The sequence below is a fragment of the Carettochelys insculpta genome, chromosome 24 (genome assembly GCF_033958435.1).
Source record: "Carettochelys insculpta isolate YL-2023 chromosome 24, ASM3395843v1, whole genome shotgun sequence".
Lineage (NCBI taxonomy): Eukaryota > Metazoa > Chordata > Testudines > Carettochelyidae > Carettochelys > Carettochelys insculpta.
The window spans coordinates 5136845-5150096 of NC_134160.1; the positions used below are offsets into that span (position 1 = coordinate 5136845).

The 13252-nt window shown below is 50.1% G+C and overlaps 1 protein-coding gene across 1 annotated transcript in view; it reads right to left on the reverse strand.

Moving 5' to 3' along the window:
* Nucleotides 1-3611: 3611 nt before the first annotated feature.
* RIMS3 (regulating synaptic membrane exocytosis 3) overlaps nt 3612-13252 on the reverse strand; it is a 55428-nt gene continuing 45787 nt past the window's right edge. The window contains exons 4-8 of the mRNA XM_074976415.1: nt 11205-11346; nt 10334-10446; nt 6435-6536; nt 5312-5451; nt 3612-3831 (exon numbers count right to left, since the gene is read on the reverse strand). Coding sequence (XP_074832516.1) covers nt 3619-3831; nt 5312-5451; nt 6435-6536; nt 10334-10446; nt 11205-11346 — 710 coding nt within the window. The 3' untranslated portion in view covers nt 3612-3618. The remainder of the gene's footprint in view (nt 3832-5311; nt 5452-6434; nt 6537-10333; nt 10447-11204; nt 11347-13252) is intronic.

Consider the following 13252-nt stretch of genomic DNA (forward strand, 5'->3'; position numbering starts at 1 on the left):
AGCATCTATTGTACAATCCCAGCATGTGGCTTCCTTTTATTGGGGGCAGGGCCTGGGCACTGGCTAGGCCTAGACTAAAACAGTCTGCAAATGTCCTTATCGTATCAGCAGTCCCCTTGGGGCAGTTGAGGCATGAGGCTGGAATGGGTCTGAGATCCCTTTCCTGACCGAAGAAGGATGGAGAGGGTGACATTTGCACCTGTCATCACCAACCACGTAATGGACAAGAAATGCCCTTTTTCAGTAGATCATTTCATCTGCTCCCTACCCCAGCTGAAATCTTTCTCCATTAGGTCTAAGGGGGGGCTTGTTTGTAGCATGTACAGGAGCAAGTTAAACAAAGGGTTTTTTGAGTGAGGGAAATGTCAGACGCTGGATTTCATGCATAAGAAGATAAAAGGGAGCAGACTTCACAGTGTAAACATGATACTTAAGTATTGTCTTTTTTGGTAACCCAAAGTAAAACTTACCCCAGTCCCCCTCTGTGAATGGGGTCCAGTGGGCTGGGCATGCAGCACTGAGTGAAGCAATGAAAGCTTGAATGGGGCTTCAGTTTGTCTAGAGTAGGACAGCAGCCGTCTGAAGCCCTTGGCATGCCCGCTTTGCCATACTGACCCATCATGCAGAGCAGACGGACCCATTCCCTTGAATCCATGTGCTTTGCTTTTCACTTGTGCTGCCTAGCAGCAAGACTTCCTTTGACATTAATAAGGTATCCAGGGAAGAATTTGTTCTGCTTCTAGCTACTTTGGCATCCTCCAACGCAGAATGTTTGTTAATAAGAAGACCCAAATGCTCAGGATTATCCAGGTTGGTCTCTGGAGATTCCCAATGTCTCCTTCAGATTATGGTTCTTTAGTCTTGGTGCTGATTACAGAATGAGCAGATTTTTCCAGTTACTGCTAATGTGAGAGGGGGGTGGACTGCGTCAGAGACTACAGGTTTTTATATGCTGTTGTGGCTATACAACCACAATTGTCTCTTTGTTCAAGGTGGTTCTAGGAAACTAGTCTGGAAAAAGTGTCTGCAAACTTCCCCAATTTATCTTGAGCAAAGTATTATGTTGAGAGACGTTTGGGGTTGAAGTTGTCACATCCCTTATGTTTGTTCTGAAAAGAATGTGGGGGTTGCTTGTAAAGCTGTGGCACTAACTCAAATTTAGAGATCCCATAGTGTCTGTTGGAGAGAAAAAGACCTTGCTTGCTTGCTTACTTCAGTCCAAGTTAACGAGCAAGACCTTGAGCAAATTTTCATGCTTTGTCCAAGCTGACCGCCTAATGTTCAGTTCAACTTCCAACTCAAATCAGAGCTGATTCGTCCAGCACGGAAAAGCCAGGCCCTCCTTCTTTTTTTTTTTTTTTCCTTCTAAATCTTGAGTGGCCAAGCCAAAGTAGAGATGAGGTTAGCCTAAAGAGTAGAACTCCCCTTGAACACTTGTCCTGTTCAGACAGCCGCCTGCCAATGTATTAAAAAATACAGCACTCAAAAGCAAAGAAATAGTCAGGTAACAGCATCATGCTCTGGAAGGAACCTGAATTCACGTCATCACCTTTTCCAGTTCCAGTAAGCTGGGCACAAAATGAGCTTCCTCAAATAATCCAGTTCTAAGATAAAACCATGCAGTGGACCAGCAGGACCGCTTTTAAGTGCGAACTCGAACATTACTGTATATTGCTTGTACTGAACAGTCACTCCTCCTCCACAGCACATCAAGCTCTGGTTCCTTACGAGAAAAATGTGGGAGACTGAGGAGGAGCCAAAACTATCTCCATCTGCAGTCAGCAGAATCCAGTCTGATGCCCACTCAGCAATCCCGAGATATTTTGGTTTAGTAAAGTTGCAAATTCAATATATATTTATAGCAGCTGAAATTCCTTGACACAAAGTTGCTGAAATTTTGACGGTGGTTGTGTCCCATAAAACCGCCACCCGAGAGTGGTGGGTTGCCAACGGGCAGTTTCCATTTTGTGGAGGGGCTGGTTTCTTGGTGGAGTTCTTACCTTCCAGGTTTCCTTTTTTCTTTGTGGCAAGTTCTAGTTGGCTCTTCCTGGTGCTTTGTGCATTGTGAAATTCCTTTTGCCAATCAGTACTAATAAAAACAATACACTCAAACTTGCCTTTGATTAGTGTTTAAAGACTGAAGGTCAGAGCTATCTGCAAGGTAGAAATACTCCATAAATCCTGCATCCTTTCCCAGCCTGACCACTCATCCATCTCTTGGTTTTGGAAACTAATCCTTCAGGACAGTCATTGTATAATTTTTATTTCATTTTTTTAATGAAGAAACCTCAGTTTCTAGTGGTGTCTCCCCTGAGTATTTTCTGCAAATTTGATTAGGCACCTTCATAAAAAGCTTCCGTGATTCTCGGTTTTGCTACAAGAACTGGTCCCCCTTTGGGAACCAGAATGCTGCTTTAAAAACATGAAAACAAACACTAATCATTGTAAGAAATTCAAACATCTAGTTTGTTTTGTAACCTATCAGTCACCCTCACGCCAGATCTACAGCAAATGCAATCAAGATGTTTCCCTGCAGCATATCTATGAGTCAAGGTTGGGGAAAAAAGGTGCATTCAGCCCTTCTTTCTGGTTATGGGTGGCATATGTTCTGATTTAAACCCTCTGGAAATTCAGTACTAGAGTACTTTTCAGCTACAGGTTGGGCTTCGTCTAAGGGTGACCAAGCAAAGGTGAGACAGACTAGGAGTTCAATTCAACTGTCCTTGCCACGTTCCCTTCTCCTAGTTGGAACTGACGTATGAGGCATGATATCTATTACATTTTACAGGTGTTTTTTTTTTCAAAAGAACGTGAGAGGAGTGAACATCAAGACAGAACTAGAAGACATGTAAATAACAGTCTGGTGAAATGCACCTTTTTCTTCCCCTACTCCTTTTGGCAGAGTCGCGTCTCACAGGCTACAGGCTTCCAAAAAAGAGTGATCAACCAATGACTTGCTCAACCTTGCGAGATTTGTGTCCGGGAGACTAACAAAACAGCAAGTGACTGGTGGACGGCTCCTGTTGGTAGAGAGAGTATCCCTCCTAAATATTGCAGAGAGAGAACATGTGTTAAATTAGCACATGGCAGGCTACATAAGATGCTACATTCTGTTAAAAAAAGTAGTAGTGCTGAATATATTCATTTTTCCTTTTTAAGAAAAAAATCTTTTTTTTTCTTTTCTCGTCAATGATAAGGAAAACAACTGCAGCAAAATTAAATAGAACTAACATGCTATTTGCAGTGGGGTTGAATGAATCAGAACCAAGATGGTCCTGCCAACTGTTCAGATGAGAAATATGGTCCATCGTTTTGACTCGATGAGCTGTGGTAACAGTCTTGGGATTGGTTGTCGGACGGTCACGTTGTCTGTTCTGCGTCACAAGTTTGTTCTTGTTTCTCCTTCCCATGCCCCCTCATTTAAAAGTCTCCTGCCTGGGCGGTGGAAAGTTGCTGTTGGCGAGGAACGTGTTGAGAGCAGCTTGTTTCAGGAAGAGGGAAAAAAACAAACCCAAACCAAAACTAGACACAGAATATTTATAGCCATTCCACCAACAGGTGCAGTTAGGCTGGATCACTTCTTTCCTTCCCTCCCCCCCCTGCCCTGGGCCCTGCCACTTAGGGGCAAGAAGGACTTGTAGAGCTCTCAAGAGAGGACTGGGAGAGGCGACGCGTCAGTGGGCCGATGGTGGAGTCTGCCAGTGAGGAGGTGGGGAAGAGTTTGTACCAGCCTGTGACCATGTTGGACAGATCCAGTTCTTCCAGGACGATCTGGGCCATTCCCATGAAGCACTTGTGGTCCATGCGACCATAATCTCCCCAGACGATCACCTGCAGGGAAGAACCCTCATTAGCAAAACTCAACCTGGCTCCCAGTGAGCCCTGGGCATGAAGACTGGTGCCCAAAGCATCATATAAACCTTGGGACTCTATTCCAGTGTCCCAATACTTACCTCGAGGAAGCCAGGCAGGTTACACCAGAAGGGTGTCTGATGTTATCCTGAGGGGAGATCTGAGCCAGGGACAGAGAAGCAATGAATACCTGGGGGTTCCATATCCCCACTCTGACACTGACTCATATTATGCAGCCATGACCAATTCTGTCTGCCTCCCGTTGCCTACCTATGAAATGGGGCATTGTACCCTGAACCTCACAGGAATGTTGGGAAGGTGGGTTAGCCCATGGATAAATGATTGTAAAATTATTCAATATCTTCACTGCCCTGTGCTGCCTGCAATTTCTGGGCAAGGAACAGCTCTTCATAGACATACAGACCCTGCTCTTGGGTCAGGTATGACCCTAATACATACGTGCAACAGTGGTGGGCAACCTGCAGCCCATTGGCGTTCTATGTGTGGCCCACGAGACATTTTATTTACTGCTACCCATGTGCAGGGTTGTCAGATTCCATTGGTTCAGGACCCATAGGTCCCTCCCCCCACTGGTATTTCTTAATTGACAGGCACGTAAAGCCAGGGCATGTGGGGGTGGGGGTGGGGGGGTGCTGATTGCACATAACACTGACTGGGGGAAGCTGTGTGCTCACTCTGCAGCCAATCCAAATGCTGCTGCAGTTCCATCAACCCGTCCCACCAGTTCTAGGTGCACGAGCGCCATTAGCAACACTACCCTGGCCCGGACGCACTTAGTTATGACCACCTTGCAGCCCACTGAGATGGAGGAGGGCCACTCCTGCCACTCGTTCACCCGGCCGGGTTGCTCATCACCAGCATTTACTGTTCGACCTCACTCGCTGGAATGGCGGGTCACTGCAATTTCAACAGGAGTGGCAAGATTTCAGTTACTCTGACACTGGAGCTCGCTCTTGGTCAAGCTAATGCCCCCTTGGCTGCCTGTCTTCCTGGCCAGTGATAAGATGTGGGCTGTCTATCAAATGAGGCCATGTGTGTCCTCCCAAGTGACTGGATCCAGGGAAAGGTCATAAGTACCTCCTATGCCAGGATCTCACAGCACTTCACCGTCCTCCATCATTGAGGTAGCCGAGTGGCTCTGAGTGACGTGGCAGTTATTACCGCACCAAGAAGCGACAAAGAAGGGGGAAGGGGCTTTCCAAATGCGGGGAGGAAGTGAGGGACAGAGCTGGTGAAAGAAGCCAGAACTCTCAGTTCCCTCCCCTGCCCACAACTGAGCTGTGGGTGGAGCTGCTTCCTTCAGCAAAGACCAGATGTTTGACTTGGCCTCTCCGTGGCGGAGGCATAGGGGGAAATGGCAGCTACTGCTGAGGATGTGCCTCAAAGATGTCCAATTTTCCCTTTCGAGGAGCAGCCCTTGCCAAGGGGATTACTTCACCTGCAAGACTCTGCCCTGGGGGCCCTCGTCAAAGAGTAGTGCCTGTTGGTAGAATGGGTCCCAGGTCTTCTTCGCCATCTTGGTCTTCTTCTTAGCCAGGCAAGTCCCGTTCTCCAGCAGATAAACTTTAACGTAGGTTGCTGCATTGCAAAAGGGAGAGAAGCACAGATGCAAACCAGCCGTGCAGTTTGTGTCATGTACAGATGGGGAAACTGAGGCATGCACAGCCAGGAAGACATCTCAACTAGAGCTCTGCCACCCACTACCCTAAGGATGCTGACTTGCCAGGATACCCTCCCCAAGCTCTGTGCATACTTTCCCAGCACCATGCAGAAGGGATGGAGAGGGAAGTCTGGTCTGTTTGCAGAGGAAGGAGGTAGTAGTGGGGGGAAAAGGGCAGCTGGAATTTTGGGGGGGGGGGTGCTGAAAGAAGATGGCTACATCTGTGGGGCTGGGCCCTACTTACTTCCTTCGTGGGTGGGGTTTTGCATTGGTGAACCGCCCCCAGGCAGACTCAAACCTGGGATCTCAGGAGCGCAATACAGGGGCTGCTACAGTTTGAGCTAAAGTCACCTCCCGCTCAGCTAGGCTGTAGAGGAGACTCATTCTTTCTCTGTGTCAGTGGTCTAAGTGCATGGGACAATGTGACACTCTGGTGTGTGGGTTAAATTAGCCATAAAACAGCTTTCCTACTACACAACCCATAGCTTGTTACTGGCTGAGTGCACCAGGCATTGAGCCCCTCTGCTGCCCCTGCTGGGCAGAGCAAACCTAAGGGTCTAACCACAGCATGACCGTAGGGAGAGCCAGGGAGCCCCACGGGACTGAGGGGGGCATCTGCCTGTTCTTGGGGTGTATCATAAAACACCCCTATATAGAGAGCAAAATGGAGGTGTTAACTCTTCCCCAGACCCTGCCCCGCCACCCAAAAGCTCCTGGACTCCACTGACTCTATGGGGTTTACACAGGGGAGGAATTTTGGGCTCAGGCAAGCACAGGCAGGATCACAACGCCAGATCACACTCATACAGCACACCAAAGGGGGCACAAGCCCTCTTCCTCATCTGTGCTCTTTCCAGCCCTTCCTCCTCTTCCTCTAAGGTGTCTTGGCACAGATACCTACCAGGGATGGACTTGGAACCCAGCTTTGGGGTGAGGCCCCTGGCCTGGATCACCTCCACCTCCAGCTGCCCACTCCTATCGATCATCCCAATGTGGACATCGCCTAGGGCAGAAGGGGAGAGGTGAGAATTGAGTCCTAGCAAGCCCATCCTGTGTCAGTGACAAATGGCTGGTACCAATGTTCCCTGTAAGCTGAGGGCTTGTGCAGCCGCTGCAGAGAGATTCAAATGTTTCTAGGGCTGGTGCACATTCCTAGGTGCATATACAAAATTTTATTCTGCACAGGGATGGAAAAAAATAGCAGGAACATTGGCCTCAAGCACCAGAACAAGTCCCACAGCACTTGGAATCTTAAAACCCCTGCAACAGGGTGTGGGAGGCAGAGCAGAACAAAACATCAAGACCAGAGAGTTGACATGAAGATGGGACAGCACAGGAGAGCCACCTAACACCTTTCCCCACAGGTGGTTTGAGGGGAATATGTCTAGGACCTGGGGCTCCAGTTCTGGGCACCTTACTGCCAGAACATAGAACCAGGGGAGAGATCTCAGAGCAGAGCGACAGGCACGGTGGTCTGTGCCAATCTGACGGTGCTGTCGTGGCACTGGGAAGACACAGGGAGATACCAAGGGCTGGCACTGCACAATTTCTAGGCATCCACAACTGCCGGCGAGTTGCACCCTCTGGAAATCAGGCTGCTCTGTTCTCTGCCCTGTACTTTTGTAGTGGTAAAGTCACTGCAAGAGCCACCCTCTCAGACCCCTGAACCTGTCCTACGGGCAATTTCCCCTGCTAAGAGGGGGAATGTGCTGGGTTTAAAACAGGGGGTCCCTCAGCAAGGCAAGTACATACTTGGGCCGCCCTGAAAAGTTTTCATTCTAGCTTCAGGGCACTGGATGCCCTTGTGGGCCCATGTATCTTCATTTGCAAAATTATCTGTGGAGGCAGATATCTGCAAACTTGCAGGGCTCTGGATACAAAATTTGTATTTTCATTCATATGCACCAAAATGAGCCATGGATAGCACATCCCTGGTAGTGGATGTGGATACCCGTAGATATAAAGCAGATATCTGCAGATTTGCAGACCTTGGTAGATGAGTCTGCTGCAACTAGTTCACCTCAAATGAAGGGGGATGATTTCCCTGCCTGTAGTGCCGTTCCTCCAGCCCTCTTTGAGCCCCTTGAAAGCATCCCTAGAGATGGTCCATGTCCTATAGTCACAGACTCAAAGGTATTGCTGGTGAGCTCTTTGTGTGCACCAACTTCCCTCTTGTACATGTTACAGTAGCCTCCCCTGGGACAGCCTCATCCCTCTAGTTACAAATGCCAAATTGGCCCTCTGTTCCCCACCCGGATGCCTCTCTCCCACCCTCTTTGAAAAGGCTCAGACAAGTTGTTATGCCTTCATATTGGAAGAATGACCTTGGTGATTGTTCTGCACTTTGTCCAGCAGGTGGCAGCTGAGGAAAGCATGTTCTCTCACGGTAAGCACCGCTGGAAAAAAATGAAATACCATTCCAAGGCTCATGCAAAATGAAATCTTATGCGACATCCCAGATGGCAAAGCCCGGAACAACATGACCAACAGAAACCACCATGGATGGAGGAAGAAAGAAAGAAACCAACAGAAAACAAAAGAAAACAAACTGTTTTTTGGTTTTAAGTTTACAACACTGATTCGATCTCCAGCTTGTTATCCGGAGCAGCCCCTGTAGGTACAGCCCTTGGGATGTGCATGGAGGTAGGTCCCTGTTGCTCCGCTGGCGTGTGACTGGCCTACCCCCTGCACCCCTTGCACCGGTGTGGCTCTGGGGAAGGAGTGGGGGTGGCATGGTGGGGGCTGTTGGTGTTATACTGGAGGGTTTAAGAGAAACAATATGAACTTGGAAAGCCTCAAACACACTTTGCATTTTGGAAGTGTATTGGACACAGAGCAGGGGCCAGCATAAGAAATAGGGGTGAAGAGAAGGTCCCGAGATAAAGGCCAAGTTCTCATATCTTGGAAAAATAATGGAGGGTAAATTATAGTTTGGGGGTGTCTCCAATCCTGGTGTTTCCCAACCTTTTTGATACAAGTTGACCCTCTCTAATCTGGAACGCTCATGTCCAGCAACGTCCACAGTTCAGCATGATTTTATTTAGCCAGGTGCCCACTTAGCATGGCTGTGGCCAAGTTTCCTGTGGTCCTGTAAATTTTGTTTACAGCCACCAGTCCCGGCTGCCAGTATTCTGTGCTATTGTTTAGCTCTAATTTACCCCAAATGTCTTCTAAGAGCCCAGTCGGGGTGGAAGTGGTGGTGGTGCTGCCAGACTTCATTGAGCACCTATGGTTTGGCAAATTCATTTGGCAGAGGTCAGGTCCTGCATGCCAGACTAGAGAGGTTCAACATGTAGCAGGAACCAGCTTGTTGCCTTCCTAAACATCAGGGAGCGCTCCGGTACCTGGCACCAGTCCCCTCATTAGGAAACACTGGCCTTGGGGAAAGGAAAAACGTCTCATCTCTGTTGGCCCCAAACATGCCATAGACATGCCAGGAAAGTGCTTTAAAGGCTGCAGGGCTGACGCTGCTCTGCCTCGCTCACTGATTTTAAAGTGGGGGTTATTTCTGATTCTCACCAGGCTCAGTGAGAGCGGCAGTAAGTCAGTTTCTTCAGGGTGGTTTTAAATAGAGTGAGAAGGGGAGGATTTCGGCTTCCAGGCATTAAGTATTAAACACCCGCTCTCACCACCATTCCCCCGCAAAGCCTGAGTTTGACCCTTCCCGCTGCCAAGCTGGGACGCAGGTGCCAGGCCAACTGCTGGTTTATGGAAGATTCCCGCCAGATGTATTTTAAACTTTCAAAATCTGGGGCAAAATCTTGAAGGGAAAGGGAGATTTAAGAGAAAAAGGAGGAAGGGGAGATGAAAATTGAAAGACCACACTGCTCCCCTCCCTCCCATTTTCCAGCCCACTCCAGACGGGAGAAGTCAAAGGCCTGTCTGTCCGGCATGGGCCTAAAAGATCGGCTGTACCACTGCCCTTCGTCAAAGATCACCCACTGTTGGTCTTAAGGACATGCGCTGCCCTGCACCCCAGAGGTGGCTACATTGCAGGGCTGCTGCATATAAACTGCAGGCTCTATGCCTCAAAGGCACTATGGCACTTAAGCCGAGCGTTACAGAAAAGGTCTTGCTTCACTCACTATGAAAGAATGGTTGTCTGCTGAACGAGGCCGGATTCACCTCCTTTGCAACCGATCGCACTGTAGGGCTCCATCCAGCTTTACCCCTCTGGAGGAATCCCAGTGAGGGGACCCTATCCACTTGCCTGTGCGAAATCTGCACTCTCTTCTGCACCCAAAGGTGCCTCCTGTCTGTTGCTGTGGCGCCGTGTTCTAGCCCGGACACCTCACTGCCCCACCTGCACTGTTGTTTGTTTGAGCGACCCTGGCAAGGGCGTAGCTGGAGGCAGGTTATAAAACTGGCCTTTGCAAATGCCTTCCAAGGGGAGTTTAGTTCCTGGCTCCCTTTCAGATCCCACACTGACTCAGGCAGGGAAACAAACTCCATGGGGGTTCTCCTCCTGTGGCATGGGCCAGGGTCCCTTCTCCGTTCTGGGGCACAAGCTGATTAGTTACACGGCCACAGCCTTGGAGAGCAATCCTCAGCCTTCCCATGGAATGCAGCTAAAAAGTGGAGCTGCAACGCCAGCCCAGCCTGGCAAGGAATGGGTTAATACCAGCTCCCCCTTAGCCCCCAGGAATGAGACCAAGCCTTATGACTGTGGCTTCCCCACCCCCTGCCCAGGGCTGGCTCGGGGTGGGGAGAGGCCGGGCAAGGTGCTCGGCAGCCCACCCAGCATAACAGCTTCCCCTCTGACCTTTGGCTGGGCCATCTGCCCCAGCTGCGAGCACTCACCCATCGGAGGCGTTGCCAGTGTTTGTCGGCCAACTATCTGCGCTGGCCCCAGACCATCCAAAAAGTCACTGAACTGGCTCTCGGCTCCCAGGCGGGTCATGGGGAAAATGAATCTGAGGAAAAAGGGGGAGGTGGACCATATGGGTGAGACACACCCTGGGGGGGCACAGAATTTCCCAGCTAGTAGTTCTTTGCACAGGGATAAAGCGCTTTGCGGGAAGTTCTCAATGCACTGAGCTAACATGAATTTGCCAAACGCCCCCCTTTCCTGACAGTGACGTCATCTGGGGAGTGGACCTCCCCATGGCAATGGTGGGATGCCCACAGAGGTGGACAAAGCACTGAAGGCTTTCTATAGGGAACAAGCGCACCCTGGCCCCGCGCACACCGTTGCTACCTCCCATTTCTGTGGGATGCCATGAACTCAGCATAAGGAAACTCCAGACTGATCTGGCGCACTCTGCCCAGTGAGTTGGGGTGCAGTCATCACCCCAAGGTGGGGCGAGACTCCTTCTGAGAGGACTGGCTTGATGCTGGTAAGCACTGCTGAAAGCAGCTGAGAGCTCTTCCTTTGCATGCCTCCCTGGGGCCCCATGACTCCGTCTCATCTGGGGGCACCAGAAATGCTGATGTTAGTCCTGCTCTTAAGCAATGTCCCATGCGGGAAGGCACCTGTATGAATGGGACAGCCTCCAACATCCATCTCCCACGCTCCCTGCTTCCTCCAACCCCCTGGGACAGACAGTGTATCCTCTGGCAGGGGAGCGGCAGCTGGACTTCTGGACCAGTGGGTGCTAGGATTACATCCTCCTCCCCTCCCCTTCTGCTCCCCTACAATAAAAGGTCGATCATCCCTTTCCTCAGGCCTTACGTGCCGTCGGAGCTGTTGCTGTTGGTGCTGCCATCAGTGGATTCCCGGCTGCCTTGCCGGGTGACCCTGTTCCTCATGTCCACGGCAATGCCGGTTTCCGTGCTCCGCCGGATGTTACTCCGCAGCTTCTTTGGCCCCCCATCTGGAAGCAAAGAGACAGATAAGCCAAGTTGAGCAATCGCGGGCTGGAAACTAAAGAAACTCCCCTTCCCCAGACAGCAAGACAGCAGAGAAAATCACACTCTGTCTGCATCTCTCTCCTCCTCTTTCAAAAGTGGATGGTACATGGTCGTGCCACAGGACATGACCCCTCCTAGAGAGGCAACCCATGTGATGTCATGAGGAATGTCGTGTCTCATAGTTAAAGCAGGAGCACTGCAAGACCAAACTCCTGGTTTCCATCTGCAGCTCTGTCACTAACTTGGGGCAAGTCACTTTGCCCCTCTGTGCCTCAGTTTCCCCATCACTAAAGCAAGGCAGACCATCGCCCCCTCTGAGGTGGGGCTTCAGGTGACTTGACTGTCAAGTATTCTGAGCTTTGATGCAGATGGGCAGATGGCTTGTTGCTGCTGGGACCATGTTCGTACAGCACCTAGGCCCCCATCCCTGCTGTCTGTAATGCAGCTCTGCTCCTCTGGCCCCAGGGAACTGCATGGCAAAACAGGAGCTCTCATTTGTGCAGGATTCCAGGCTTCCTTGGGGGCTGCTCCTGGCCTGGAACGCACTCCTCCAGCAACCCGGAACCCCTGCAGACCTCCCCAGCTTCTGCTCCTTGTGCAACCTGCCTTTGCTCCTGCCAGCAAAGAATAACAATTGTGGGATTACTTTTTTAAAACCAAATGCAACTTCCCCCAAGGAAGGAAATTACAAACAAATCAACCACATGCTGCAGAGGCCAGGCCCCACTCGTCGCTTTGCCGGAGGGTGCTCAGAGGCCAGGCAGGTGAGCACACCAGAAGAACCCAAATAGAGTCAAATACTGAGGGCCCAGCACGAGTGGAGTTAAACCAAAGGGCTGGGAATTTCTATGAATAACAAGAGGACCCACTGGCATAATGGAGGGGTGGAAGCAAGTTGTGTAGAAGGGATGTGAATATCTTGCTTGACATGGGCCAACTTCTGCCAGGTGGGCCTTAGAAAGGAGCTTCTCTGGGGGCAGATTAGCATGGAATTATCCACATGGGGCCCCTTGTGCCTTGTATTAGGAGGTGTGTGGTGAGCAAGATGTGAGAAGTAATTCTTCTCAGCCCTGGTAAAGTCTCAGCTAGTGTGGTGTCCCGCTCTGGGCACCAAATTTGGAGAACAATGTGGACAAACTGGAGACAGCCCAGAGGAGAGTGACAAAGATGCTTAAAGGTGTGGAAAACATGAGTAAAGCCCTGCACAGGTACAAAATTAGAATCTGCAGCTGCAAAAATGATCCACAGATATAGAGTGGCTACCCGCAGGTTGGCAGGATTTTAGATTAGTGGTTTTTCAACCAGTGTGCCGTGGCGCACTGGTGTTCCATGAGAACTGTCCGAGTGTGCCTTGGAATTTCATCAATTTTCCATTGCTGTGGGTCTTTGCAGAGCCACCGTGAGGGGAAATGCTGACCCCACAGGACCCTACTCATGCCAGAAGGCAACTGAAATGTGCTTCCCAGTCCATATGAGGTGGCAGGAACCTGTTCCCACTTCCTCAGGTGGCAAGGAGGAGGGAAGGCGGGTGGGAGCTGGGACATCGTTTAAAGGCCCTGTCCTGGCTCCAACAGGCTGGCAGGGAGGGGATCTGCTTTCAGTGGTTACTCATTTACTCAACAGTCCCTAACACAGCATCAAGCAGATTTTGCAAATGTGTCTGTGCTCGCTGTCAAAGATGGCGTATTGTGTGGTGGATTTGAAACATGAATGCATTTGATCCTTGTTTAGCTTGTTGAATGCCCAGTTTCATTGCAAACCTCTCTAGTAAGACTGTAACTATAGGGAATGTACGTACATGTGATGTGTATGAGCAAGCGGTTCAGCTGAAAAACCTGGGTTTGCTGTGGAAACGTTTGTCTCGGTGAA